This window comes from Lissotriton helveticus, chromosome 10 (genome assembly GCF_964261635.1).
Source record: "Lissotriton helveticus chromosome 10, aLisHel1.1, whole genome shotgun sequence".
In the NCBI taxonomy this organism is placed as follows: domain Eukaryota; kingdom Metazoa; phylum Chordata; class Amphibia; order Caudata; family Salamandridae; genus Lissotriton; species Lissotriton helveticus.
Window position 1 is genome coordinate 929316767 of NC_136071.1, and position 12823 is coordinate 929329589.

Consider the following 12823-nt stretch of genomic DNA (forward strand, 5'->3'; position numbering starts at 1 on the left):
TTATCCCAGGAATCCCAAACTGAGCCACAGTTGTTCCAGCCATTACATGGATAAACAAGCATTGGCCACACGACACAGCCAGAAACGAAGCCGAAAGAAGCTTTTAGGGGCGGGGGGAGCAGATCCCTTTGAAGCACGGCCTCACAGCCGTGAAGAAGTGTGAAACAGCAGGGTTGTTAATTAGGGGGGAGGAGAAGTGAGCACTGGGGAAGCAACAGATGGCTTAGAGGGCCCGAAAGTGCAAGCAATTCTTCTGCGACATATTATTCTAAATTCTTAACATCGCTGTATTGAGAGAAGGCAGGGGCTGGAGAGTGAGGGGGTGGGTTGCCCATATGGAGTGGGAGGGGGGTGGGCTGCCTGCTGGGAGATGCGAGTCAGGGAGTCACGGGGCCTGCGGCCATAAGGGGAGGAGAACTGGCTGCGGGAATGCGTGCGAGGGGAGAAGTGTGGCAGGCAGATGCACGGAGGGAAGCCGGATGGGGGCGGGAGAGCCTGATGGGGTCAGGCGGATTAGAGAGATGCTCGTGCTTGTGTGGTCACGTGACCCGCTTTTGTGTTCACGTGACCTCACATGCACTGTGAAGAAACCGCAGTCAAACCGCAGTGGTTTCACTAGTCGATCAAGCCCTTGAATTTTCGCCTATTCCATTCGCAAGCGAATGGTAATAGGCGAAACCTAAAAAGTACATTCCGGGTCTCTCTCCCTTCTTCTATTAAATGCACATCCCGCACGTTCTATTCTTGGCAAGCTGTTCTACTCTGTGACAGCTCCCACTTTAAGACTGCAAGATTACACAGAAGAAATCTTCAAGGGAAGAAAGGCATATGCAGGACTTCTATTCAGGCTAGGGTAAAGTAAAACACCAAAAGTCAATTAAAATGATTGTAGTCAAAGGTCATCACGTGGTTTCAAACCATAGAAGTGCCTCTAGCACTACAGTTTGACGGAAGCAAACAATATCGGACCACAATATTTATAGGTCCTCTGTCACCTTCCGCCGTTTGGCAGGGTCATTTAAGCCACAAACCTTTATTGTCGCAATTCATAAATTATGCAAAAACGGAGTACCTTTTCCTGATTGTACCTTATGTGCGGTGTGCCTACCCCTTTGGTGGTGGCCACCGACGTGACAAATGACTGTGCAATGTGGTCTAGGTTACCAAATTTACAATAAAAATATCAAGACCCTTCTGTGCAATGGGGAACCATATATGAATCAAAGACTTGTTTTTATAAAAAATATTTGTGCGTTTATTAATAAAATTAAGTTAAAAAGATCATAGTATCACAATATTGTTACATAAGAAAACACAGTACGATATATATTCAATTGATACACAACATATTCATAACACAATCATTAAAACAATTCTAAGTTTAAAAACTGCTTGTATAGCTATGTTTACAAAAGACATGTTTATACATAGTGGTAGAAAAATATCTTAGTAGGAACTTTTTATTGTAAATTTGGTAACCTAGACCACATTGCACAGTCATTTGTCACGTCGGTGGCCACCACCAAAGGGGTAGGCACACCGCACATAAGGTACAATCAGGAAAAGGTACTCCGTTTTTGCACAATTGTCGACCCAATCCTTTTCCTGACAGAAAGGGTAGCTCCCTACTCATAACTTTTCTGATATCGCAATTCATAAATTAGCCATGGTTCCCTAGTGCTGTCTTCAGATCTTGCTTTCCCCCGCCGTTGGGTACCCTAGCCCCATATTCTCAGGAAGTCTTCACTGCACTATCATATAATCTCCAAATTCTCTTTGTGCCCCATTCCCCCCTTTTTCCACACCTGCCCCACCCCACTCCCCCACCCCACTCCCCCAAGAAACCCTCCTCACCCCATCCTCCTCCCACGCCCGCCTTCCCACACTCCCACTCATATAGTAAAGCGGACCGACCCAAAATAAGAGTCTGAGTGAAGGAGACTGCCATTGCCTTCCCCCGCCACTCAGTGCCCCAGCTTAATTAAAATAATCTTTTATACATCAATAAACAGTAGCACTGATAGCTACATTAAATATTCCCCCCCCCAAAGGCCCATAAGTCACAAATTGTAAGCTCAAATTGGTCAGGAGAAACTGTTATTTTACCTGCCTATTTCGACCTCCTCCCGAATCAGTTAAACATTTATACTCCAAGGAGTGGGCGTTAGCGCTGGGTCCTGTGTTATACCGTAACCAAGGTAGACTAGGACAACAGTTCTCAATATCACTTAGCACCCATGAGGTGAACTCCATATCCTTAAATACAGTGCCCCATTAAGACTGATGCCAAAAAGCAAGTTAGACAAGTTCTCACGCAACTGTAATATCAAGGTGTAATAGAAAGTTGCATGTCTCCTTTGAATAATCCCTTGTTTCCAGTAATGAAACCTCATCATTATTAGATTAGACATTTAAATACAGCTACACCTACATTCGCAGTACAGAATGTGCATAGTGTAGTACTAATGAACAATATAATGCGTAAAAAATATAAAGCTACACTCTATCTTGAATTGATTTTTCAGCCAAAAAGATAGCACCTGAAAGCAGGTATTTGACAAACCTCAGCGCTTTAGGTTCTCTGAAACATTTCTGTAGTTTACCCCAGGGGTATAAGAACAGCCCTGGATTTGCCCAAATGGGCTATAAATGTAACTTTAAAAAAAACTAGGATTTCCCATCTCAGTGTCTTGTTTTAGGGATATGAGCTGTCAAGTGAAGGCTAAAGCCTTGCGATGCTCTTCTTAGAGAAGTGTGCACGTTTACAACCACCAAACACATTGAAGAATATTCAATCCATATTGGAATTCCTAAATTTTGGCAGAATTACATACCAGATTAAGCAGAACAGGTTAAACCATTTTACAACTGGATAATCCAGACTTTTCAAGTACACATTTGACAACTGAACACACACACAGATTTTACGTTCAGTCCAAGGTGACATTGACGCTTTGCACCACTTACACGTGTAAGCCCCTGTAGCGGGGAGGCAGGTTGGGAATCGAACACTGCCCCGTTGAAAGAATGGTAGACCACTGACACGCCTCCCATCTCTCTTTCGCCGTCTCATGACCCATGGGAGTTGGAGTACGACAGCTGGTGGAGTCAACCCTCGGCGAGTGGAGAGGCATGTTCCTTTTACGGGGCCGGCTTTGAGAAAGAGGGCCGTTCCCCAGTGGAGTCGCTGTGCCGACCAGTCAGCTTTGCAGAAGCAGTCACGCCCCCTGATGACGTGCAACCAATGGAACCGATGAAAAAGCAGGAAGAAGGGGAAGCAGTGTGTCCCGGCACCTCGGAGGAGAAGAGCGAAGAACGAGACGGAGTGAGAAGGAGCCCAGCGGTCGTGGAGGAAAACAAGACGAATCGGAAAGTAGAGCCAGGAGGCCAACGATACCTCTCAGCGCCCAGCCACACTCACGGAGGAGTGTGGCTCACCCAGGTGCGTCACCGTGTGTCGGTGTGGCTGGGGAGGCGGGACGCTTCCGTGTAAATTTGTATATATCATTCTCCCTGCCTTACCGTCCCTTTGCTCCCAAGTTCCCCCCTCCCCTCCTCACCTATCTCCCTCACGTGCACCGTCCGTTTTGTACATAGCCTTCTGTACTATAGAAACACCGGTGTCCTCACTTCCCCCTGGTTTCCCCCTGGGAAAAGAAACAACAGATAGGACTCCTCACTAAGGGTCTCTCTTTCTCTGCATGTGGCGCTGGAACACCGCAAGAGAAGACGTCTCTATTTCTCTGCAAATATCGACATTCCATCTTTAGTACTGTTCACAACACCATCAAGTCGGGCACTTATGAAGCGCTAAGGGAAGGGTGTGTGCACTAGTCATGGATTTTACCTTTTAGGCATCGATGTAGGAATGGCAAAACTGAAGTTTTTCTTAGCGGCATAGACTGCGAGAGTACTTTAGGAAGTTCGTTAGTGTGTAGGGAATGTCTCTGCACGCCGTATGTAACGCAGCCATAGGTAATTTGCCTTTCTATCTGAAGGGTTCTCCAACCTTTGTGATCCGTTTGACGTTCAGGTTGCTCTCTGATGGGAGTTATTTTATTTTGAATGATCGGAGTTGGTGTGGCATGAAACCGAGAATTGCTTATCTGGTGAAGGTTTCTGCGGTCGTGACCTGTTGTACCGAAGTATTGTTTCCGCCTGCCTGTACAGTTAGGGGGGCAATGCTGTGGCCTTCAATTAAACTTTTCAGTGTGTGCTTTTATGCCTTAAGCAGACTGAAAGCTGCTTTGTTCCAGAAAGATGTGGACTTAACATCTGCAAGGGAGACGTTTGATCTTCAAGTTGCAAGGTCCCTTCTGAGATACAGTCGCTACTTCACACTAATTTCCCCACACAATTTTGTGGAGATGGTGCACCACATTTTTAATACGTCTAATACAACGGGAGTAGCACACTTTTTAAAGATCCATGGCTCTGGTTTGGTTAGTACCTTCCAGTCATTCTTCGTAGTTATTCCATCATTCATACACTCCGTGCTTGAAGCATTTTTGAAGGTCTTCCGCTGGTCCTGCTCCCGATCGTTGGGACTGTGCTTTTATTTTTCTACTCCGCAATGGAGGCCCCATCACGAGGCCAAATGTATCTGACCCTTACAATGTGCTCCTGTGTCGTGAAAGCATGATAGTGTTTTGGCGCACCCTTACTTTAGGATCTAAATAATGATTGCTTCTTGCCTTTTCGGCCTGTGTGCCTACAATATGTGCAGCCCATATTTCTCTGTCTTCTATTCTCTTTCTATGGTGCTTTAGATGTACGCTTGGGGATGCAGTTGGTGCAGTCACCTGAGCATTGCCCTACTGATCGACCTGCTAATGGTCCATCTGTGCTGTTGTCCATGGCGCCTACCGTTGCTCCTAAATGCATTTTACAAGCCCTCCTGGGACGCTTCTCCTCCTGGTAGACGGGTTCTTGGCTCGACTTCTGCGGATTTGGCACTGGCTACTCCTCCTTCAGCGGCAGCTGAGGGGGCTGGATGGAAACATATATGCCTAATGAATCTGATTCGAAAGGTGCCTGTGGGAACATCATCTGCGGTAGCTAGGAGCAGCAATGTTTAATTTACTTTTCAGAACATTTAAACAATGCGGCCGTTTCGAGTCATGGGACAAATTGTTTAATTCGTTTTTTTTTATGTTAAAATTGTTTTCAAGATGCTTTTACTGAATTGCTTTAAAAAATGATGTGGCTTTCATTATACTTACTGTCTTAAAGGATCAGAGACTGTTTTTTGCTTTTAAAGGTTTTTATATTTTACAGCGCATGAGTTTTTGCATTATTTACGTTCCGTATTGATAGCTTTATTTCACCTTCAGTGCCAAGAGTTGTTGTCACTTGGCCTACTAGAAACAGCAGCATCTTTATGCTCACTTTTCTTAAGTTGCCTTCTTTCTGCAACTCTGTGACTTTTGACAAACATTTTGTGTACGTGTCAGTGCAAGATAGGATTTCCCTAAACTGCATTTGCTTACATTTCATCTTCGTAGGCACACTATCGTGACACCTTGAATACTGAGTGCAATGTGTAGAGTTCACAGCACAATTTTCATAGTTTATTGTTGCCTAGTAGTTGACAACGCTGTCTAGCTAACAAACAATTGCGGCCTCACCAAGATCTCAACATGCCAACATGGGCACGGTTTATTATATATGCAAATTCCCTTCCTTATTAAAATCAGTGTAGCACTGTGCTGACACTTTGAGGCTGTGGCATCCTGGAAATTCAGCTCCGCCGATCCCTGTCATCTCCACAAGGGATGTCCCGCTCTACACCAAGACGGACAGCCTGATGACAATTGCCCGCCAGGGATTCTTGGCAGATCACCCACCCGAGGCCAAACCAGGTTAGGAAGCGTTGGGAAGGAGAACACTACTCTTCACTATCCTATATTACGCTACTATCTGCCAGCATATATTCATTGTTTTAGCACAATGGTGCATTTATTCATTCTCTCCACCACTCCCGTATTGCTAATTAGGGTAATATGTTTTGTTCTATTATTGAGTGCAGTGCACGTATTTTACTCAAGAATCTCACTGCTTCCATAAATATTGAAACTGCAGTGGTTGTATTTCATGCATATTTCCTTTGGGTATGCATGAGAGTCTGAACGAAAAGGTTTTAGATCTGTTACCACGATTTCTTGGGGGAGTCAGGATTGTCTTGTTCTGAGATTGCACACACATTTGTTACCATGCAAGGTGCACTGCGAGCTAGCAGGGCTATAGGCCAACATAACCTGAGGATATGGAGGGAAACAGACTTGCACCATCCTAACGTTTTATGTTGTGCAACAAACGCACAGTTCTTACTGAAAAAGTATAAAGCTGCACGATTATATGGTTAGGGCACTTAGGACAATGGGTAATCGAAAGCAAACATGATGTAGTATCAAATGTGATTAATGCACTTCTGTTTAATGTTTCGGCAGGAACATGCACTACCATATTTGACAAAAAATATTGTAGAAGGGATAATGCTTATGAATTTCTCCTTTCCATTTACCTGCATTAGTAGGAGCAGGCACTGAATACGCTGTACTGTTGTGACGTCGATAAAGGATTGTGAAAACTTTGATTGAACTTCACCCTAACAGATTGGTCTGACTGCAAAATTCTCTAAAAAATACTCATGTAGCAAAATCCTATTCTGTAATGGTCTGACGAATTGCTATGCCCTTGAACCATGTCTAGTTAATCTTTTCTTGGCAGATATGGAACACACAATAATCCTTACATATGTGCTTCTCCTTCCTTGGTGTCAAGTCCTGATTTTTTTTTTATTGTACACTGATGACATGAAGTTAACATCTTGCGGTCTACAGAACCATTGAAGATATAGGGAAATTATGTACTTGGAATAGAAAGATCTTTAGCATGAAGGTGCCTTTTTTTGGGAGCATGTGCTGTCGGTATGAATGGTTTCTGAAGAGGAATATAGTAGAGGTAGTCTTGGTCTTTACATTTTTTGGAATAGTTTTAGAATTTTACTACATATGGGTCCCTATTCAGTGGACCCGCATGCGGCTGAACAGCCTAAAAGCGCCATTAGTTTGGAAGTCCTTATGTTACTTTCCTTAATGGACACTACAGTGCACTTTCAGTAAACGCTCTAAAACAACTTTTAGGTCCCATTATTATTTGGTTTTAATGGTAGAATAGCTATATCTTAATTTTTAGCCAAAGGAGGTCCAGCACCTTGAGAGTAAGTTCTGGAGGTCATCATCGATAAAACTTAATGTCATGCAACAAGAATTGCATTTTATATTTTGAGCTTGTATAAGAGCATCCTTATAAATGTTATTTACAGAGATGACATTTCTATATATGTGAATAATTTGTGCCATAAATAGTATTATAAGAGGAACCTACACTATTATATAATTATAGGAAGATATGCTTAAAAAATGCGTTCAAATTTACCAATAGTATTGAAGCTGATATTATGAACGATCTTGCAGTTGTATCAGAACTTCAAAAACCTGATGAAGAATTTTCTAAAAGAAACACAAACTGCCAGAGGCTAATTAACATAATGAAAACATTTTCTTTAAGAGTAGCTAGATATAATGATGAAAGAATATGGTGAAGCTATACAATTTGAAATCTATTACAGAGTAATGCTTTAAACACCATTGTTATGATAGGATGTATAACTGTAGTACTAATTAAGAAAGATTATCCTGTTCCTTTGATAGATTTTCCCTTAAACAATGTTTCTTCTGGGTGTTTCTTTGAAGAGTATCAATTGAATTTAGGGCCTGATTTAAACTTCGGTGGATGGGTTACTACGTCACAACATTGATAGGTATCCCATCCTATGGGATTTATATTTTGGCAGACGGAATATCCGTCACCATTGTGACCTGCCCTCCGAAATCTAAATCCAGCCCTTAGTCTGTTTTACTGTCATTTTGGAGTTCCTAATGTATTTGGTGAATGATCTTAAAGATCTCTATCTAAAGGTGTGTTTTCACAATTTTGGGTGTAAACAGTATGTCATTTTGGCAGAGGAAATCTTCAGTAGCAAACATGTAGTATCCTTGCTGTGGTGACCTTACAATGTGCTTGTTGATTTTGAAAAATAAATTACTTTGGTGAATAATACTTTTATTGCTGAAAGACCATGCTTGTTGGGTAGGGAGGGGCGGTAGTTGAGCTGGTACAATCTGCTTTAACATTTGCTGCTCTTGCCACTGGTTTAATGGATAAACCAGTCCTTAGTACAGTGGGCATTTTAACCACTTTATAACTTATGTGGGCATTCTATTTCATTGAAAATGCCAGATTTTGAGCCAGACTAGCTTCATTGTCTGGTCCCGATTTGTACAGTTAATAGCACGTAGACTTACCATCTGTTTTCCAGTCCTGGCATGATTATTTCAGTGCTCTAGAGCTATACTTTAACTTATTCAGTCCACCAACTGACTAGATAGATTTAATTAATTACAGCAATGTACATTATTTACAATGAAGTCATTTATTTCTCTCTTTTTCATACCCTTTCAAATTATGATAGGAACCATGGAATCAATCTCTATGATGGGAAGTCCTAACAACCTTGACAAATCATTCTTGCCAAACTCTGTCAATGGCATAAAGGGGACCAAAAAGATGACCATTGGCATACTAGGAAGTGGAGACTTTGCCAAATCGTTATCCATTAGACTGATTCGATGTGGATACCACGTTGTTCTTGGAAGCAGAGACCCTAAACGTGCCTCAGAGTTTTTTCCACATGTGGTTGATGTGACGCATCACGAAGACGCTGTGACAAAATCAAGCATTCTGTTTGTTGCTATACACAGAGAAAACTATACTTCTTTATGGGACCTGAAACATCTGCTTGTTGGAAAAATATTAATAGATGTAAGCAACAATATGAGACTTAACCAGTACCCTGAATCAAATGCTGAATATCTGGCGTCACTGTTTCCTGATTGCTCAGTAGTGAAAGGATTCAATGTAATTTCTGCATGGGACCTTCAATTGGGGCCGAAAGATGCCAGCAGGCAGGTAAGCACTTTTTTGTTATCTAAATATGATCCTGTGTTTATATTGCTATTAAAGGAACAGTATTTGTTTTGTTTATTAGCAGTATTATAATATCACGTACAAGACCTCATTGGTGACAGAATGCTTTATAATCACATGGGGTGAGTTGAATATTCAGAGTTTGGAACATACAGCTTTATGTGTAACACAGCCTGATTTATAGATGTTCCTCACTGCTTCAGAGATGCACTGTGTGGGGACCAGAACAGGTAAGATGTTGAAAGTCCTGCTCCAGTGTCCTGTCTGGGCTGCTGCTTAGTGGAGCTATAAGCAGTTTGGAAATACCTGTGTTTTGGGTGTTGACTTGGACTGTTCAGAACAGCATTAGTGATTTGATACTTATCCTAAAATTGAGATCTGGAACAAAAGGAGTCTGAGTTGTAATTGTGCTCCCTTGATGTGTACTTGCAGGTTATGGTTTTTTTTCCATGTGGAAGCCCAGGGATGTAGCATGCTCCACTATTGAAGAGTTAGAGCTCAACAGTGAGATAAATCGTGTTCGACTCAGCATACAAGAGTTATGTGGGGCAGCAGGAGGAACTCTATTACTTGGGCAATGCTTTAGGTAGTGATGGGGCAACCATGTTTAAAGGTCCTTGAAAAGTTTAGCCAAAAACTCAAGATCTTTAGGGAAGAGTTTCAGATACAGTTGAGTATCCCCGACGTAGAAGTGATGATTAATGTTGGCACAATTAACTTAGTGTTAAGGTTGAGAATTGTGAGAGAGGCTAGAACTTCCGGCACTTCTTGTTGGAACAAAATAGGGTAAGTAATGTAATGTAACCAGAATTTGTAGAGCGCACTTCACCAGACTGTTTCTTGGCACTGAGCGAATCATGTAGGATAATACTCTTGGAGGGGTGTTCATCGTATACTTGTTTAAATAGCCAGGTTTTTAAGAGCTTCCTGAAAATCGAGTAACATGGGACTGTTGTGATCTCGAGAAGGTGGGAATTCCATATGTTGGGAGCGAGGACAGAGAAACTGAAGCCACTCATTATCTTCTTTTTGAATTTGGGCACCATGAGATAGTTCATAAACATGAACGCAGAGAGCGTTTAGGGGTGTAGTTCTTGATTTGGTAGGTGAAGAATGCAGGGCTATTTTCGTTGAGCGTTTTAAAGATAATACATCCAGTATTAAAGATGGACCCTTGTGCCACAGGCAGTCAAGGGAGATTTTTCAGGAAGGGGGTGATGTGAGTTGATACCTGGCCACCCTTGGACATGGTGACACTTATACAACATCTTAGTAAAAATTAAATCGGGATCCCACTGCGATTTACTACCCATTACGGTACTACAGCAGATCGAACAACCATCACTTTGTTACATCCTCGAACTTCTTAATGCATCCCTAATGGAGTCCATTGTCCCTTCAGATTGGAAACATGCAGTGGTTGTCCCACTAACTCTGACCCCCGCTTCCCTCAAATTATCGTCCAATCTCGCTGCTTCCTGCTCTCTCAAAAATTTTGGAGACACATCACTGTCCATTTATCTAAGTTCATCTAAACGAATGGGCTCTTGCTTCCTTCCCAGTCCGGTTTTAGGACCGGTTATTCTACTGAGTCCACACTCTTAGGTGTTACAGAAATGCTTCGACAGAACCTGGATGCAGGTGAAACAATGGCCCTGGTATTGCTTGATCTAAGCGCGGCCTTTGACACGGTCTCCCCCACCATACTCATAAAGGCCCTCCAATCTTCTGGTGTCACCGGGGCGGCCCTGAATTGGCTTATGTCTTTTCTTTCTAACCGCACTTTTCAGGTTTTTTCATCGACCGCTAAATCCAAGCCATATTTTTCATCTTATGGGGTCCCACAGGGTTCAATTCTCAGTCCCCTGCTTTTGCATACTTGGGTCCTGTTTTTGGAATGCTCTGCCTTTATCTCTCCGCATGCAATCAAATCTCCTTCTGTTTCGCAAGTCTCTCAAGACTTGGCTTTTCAGCCAGTAGGTCTCTCCCTTCTCTTTGCTGTTCCCTCATGGCACCGGGAAACCCTTTTTGGGTAGCTGTTGCGCTGACACATAAATTTGAATAAATAAATAAATGTGACACCTCCTGGGCTGTCGGTATATTAGCTGGACTGCTTGGTTGTGGACAATTTAGATCCTGCAAATTAGGTACTTTAGGTAAGCCAACGTATATGTGTTTGCATAATCAATTCTAGAGAGAACTGGAATGATGACAACCTGAGTGAGGGCTTCAAGCGTGAGTAACCTGGCAATTTTCCTAATTCTGTAGAGTAGAAAAAAACAAGAGGAAATCACTGACCCAATTTGGAGTTTCAGGAAAAGTTAATCATCAATTTAGCACCCTGGGGCTTTTTACTGACTTTTTTTGGAGTTGGGGGCAGAGGGTATCAGTTTAGGGGGACCAGAATGAGGTTGTCCAGTAGTTCATTTTGCTATTGGTGAAGGCCATTTTGGTTTTGTCTGAATTAAGTTTAAGGTTGTTACTATTCATCCAGTTGCTTATAAACAGCATTGTGGATTGGAAGGTTTCCATTGATTCGGGGGTGTTGTTGATCTTGAACAGTATTTGCAGATTGTCTGCGTAGTTGTATATAACACAGTGTCTGTTTTTAAATGAGTGGACTAAAGGATATATGAACAGATTAAAGAGGTGGGTGGGATCCCTGGGCAACGCCACAGTCTTTGTGGTCTCTTGATGTGGTAAACAGGGGTCAGTTGGACAGATTGGGAGAGGTCCTTCAGGAAGGAGGTAATCCAATCCAGCAACGAACCCTGCAACCGTGCAGCCTTGACAGATGCATTTGGCAGTTTTTATGTATTGACACAAGTTCTATAATTTGCTGCTTTGTAACTAATGAAACCTTCTATGCCAAAATGTCACTTTCATTGTTAATGAGTTAATGGCTTGTTGGAAATTTATAGTGTTTTTCATTTGTGTTCTAACTTTCAGTAATTTTAATCAAAGACCTTCCTCTTATATAATGTAGTAAATATTCTTTCTATTTACGATCTGTGCTAAGATGAGACTTCCAGATGCAGTGGTTTGCCAAACCGCACAAAGCCCCTCAAACTATTTCAAGTATTATATAATATCAAATATGATCTCTGAAAACTCTGTAAATGCTACTACCATTCCAGCATAATGGGTCATAAAGGTGAATTTGATTGTAAGTATAAGTTTACAGTCAAATTTACTTTATTACACCTGCAAGGACTCCACAGATAGATTCTCAGCAGGTGTAAACCCATTTAGAAGTGCACATGCCTCCTTCATGGATGTGAAGAAATACTTACTTGTAAAATCCACTCAAGGGGTGGGAAGAGGTTGTTCCAAGGCGTGGCTTACCTTGAGAATCTGTTAATGCCCACAAACTAGCACATTTATGTGGATTGCTAAACTCCTCCCCATCTCCTTTGCATACTAGAAATGGCTGGAGATTTTGCTCCCTGAGTAACACACCTTCCGTGGTCGGACGAGGGACGGCTCACCCCCACATTTTATGAGAGTGTAGGAGAAGTCCTATATCCAATTTTTTATTTTTAAACACATTTTTTTATTAGTTTTAACAAAGCTCACATCAATTAGAACAGTTCCCCCCTCCCCACAATCACAGTGAAGCGGGTTTGCCCGATGGAGGGCCCAGCAGGAGTCCTTAAAGTAAGCACATCCCCTCGAACTCGGACCCATAAGAGCGACCTTAATAAAGCGTTCATAATATTCAAGGGATTCCAAAAATAAAACATACCATCCCTCCCTCCACCCCCACCCCCCG

General features: G+C 42.3%; 1 protein-coding gene across 3 annotated transcripts in view; it reads left to right on the plus strand.

Moving 5' to 3' along the window:
- The window catches only part of STEAP2 (STEAP2 metalloreductase), a 434593-nt gene that overhangs the window by 26093 nt on the left and 395677 nt on the right, over positions 1-12823 (plus strand). For all 3 annotated transcript variants that reach the window (XR_013601690.1, XM_078663584.1, XM_078663585.1), the window contains exon 2: positions 8537-9033. Coding sequence is in view for 2 of the 3 variants with exons in the window: in XM_078663584.1 (XP_078519710.1) it covers positions 8537-9033 (497 nt within the window). In the remaining variant the exon portion in view is untranslated. The remainder of the gene's footprint in view (positions 1-8536; positions 9034-12823) is intronic.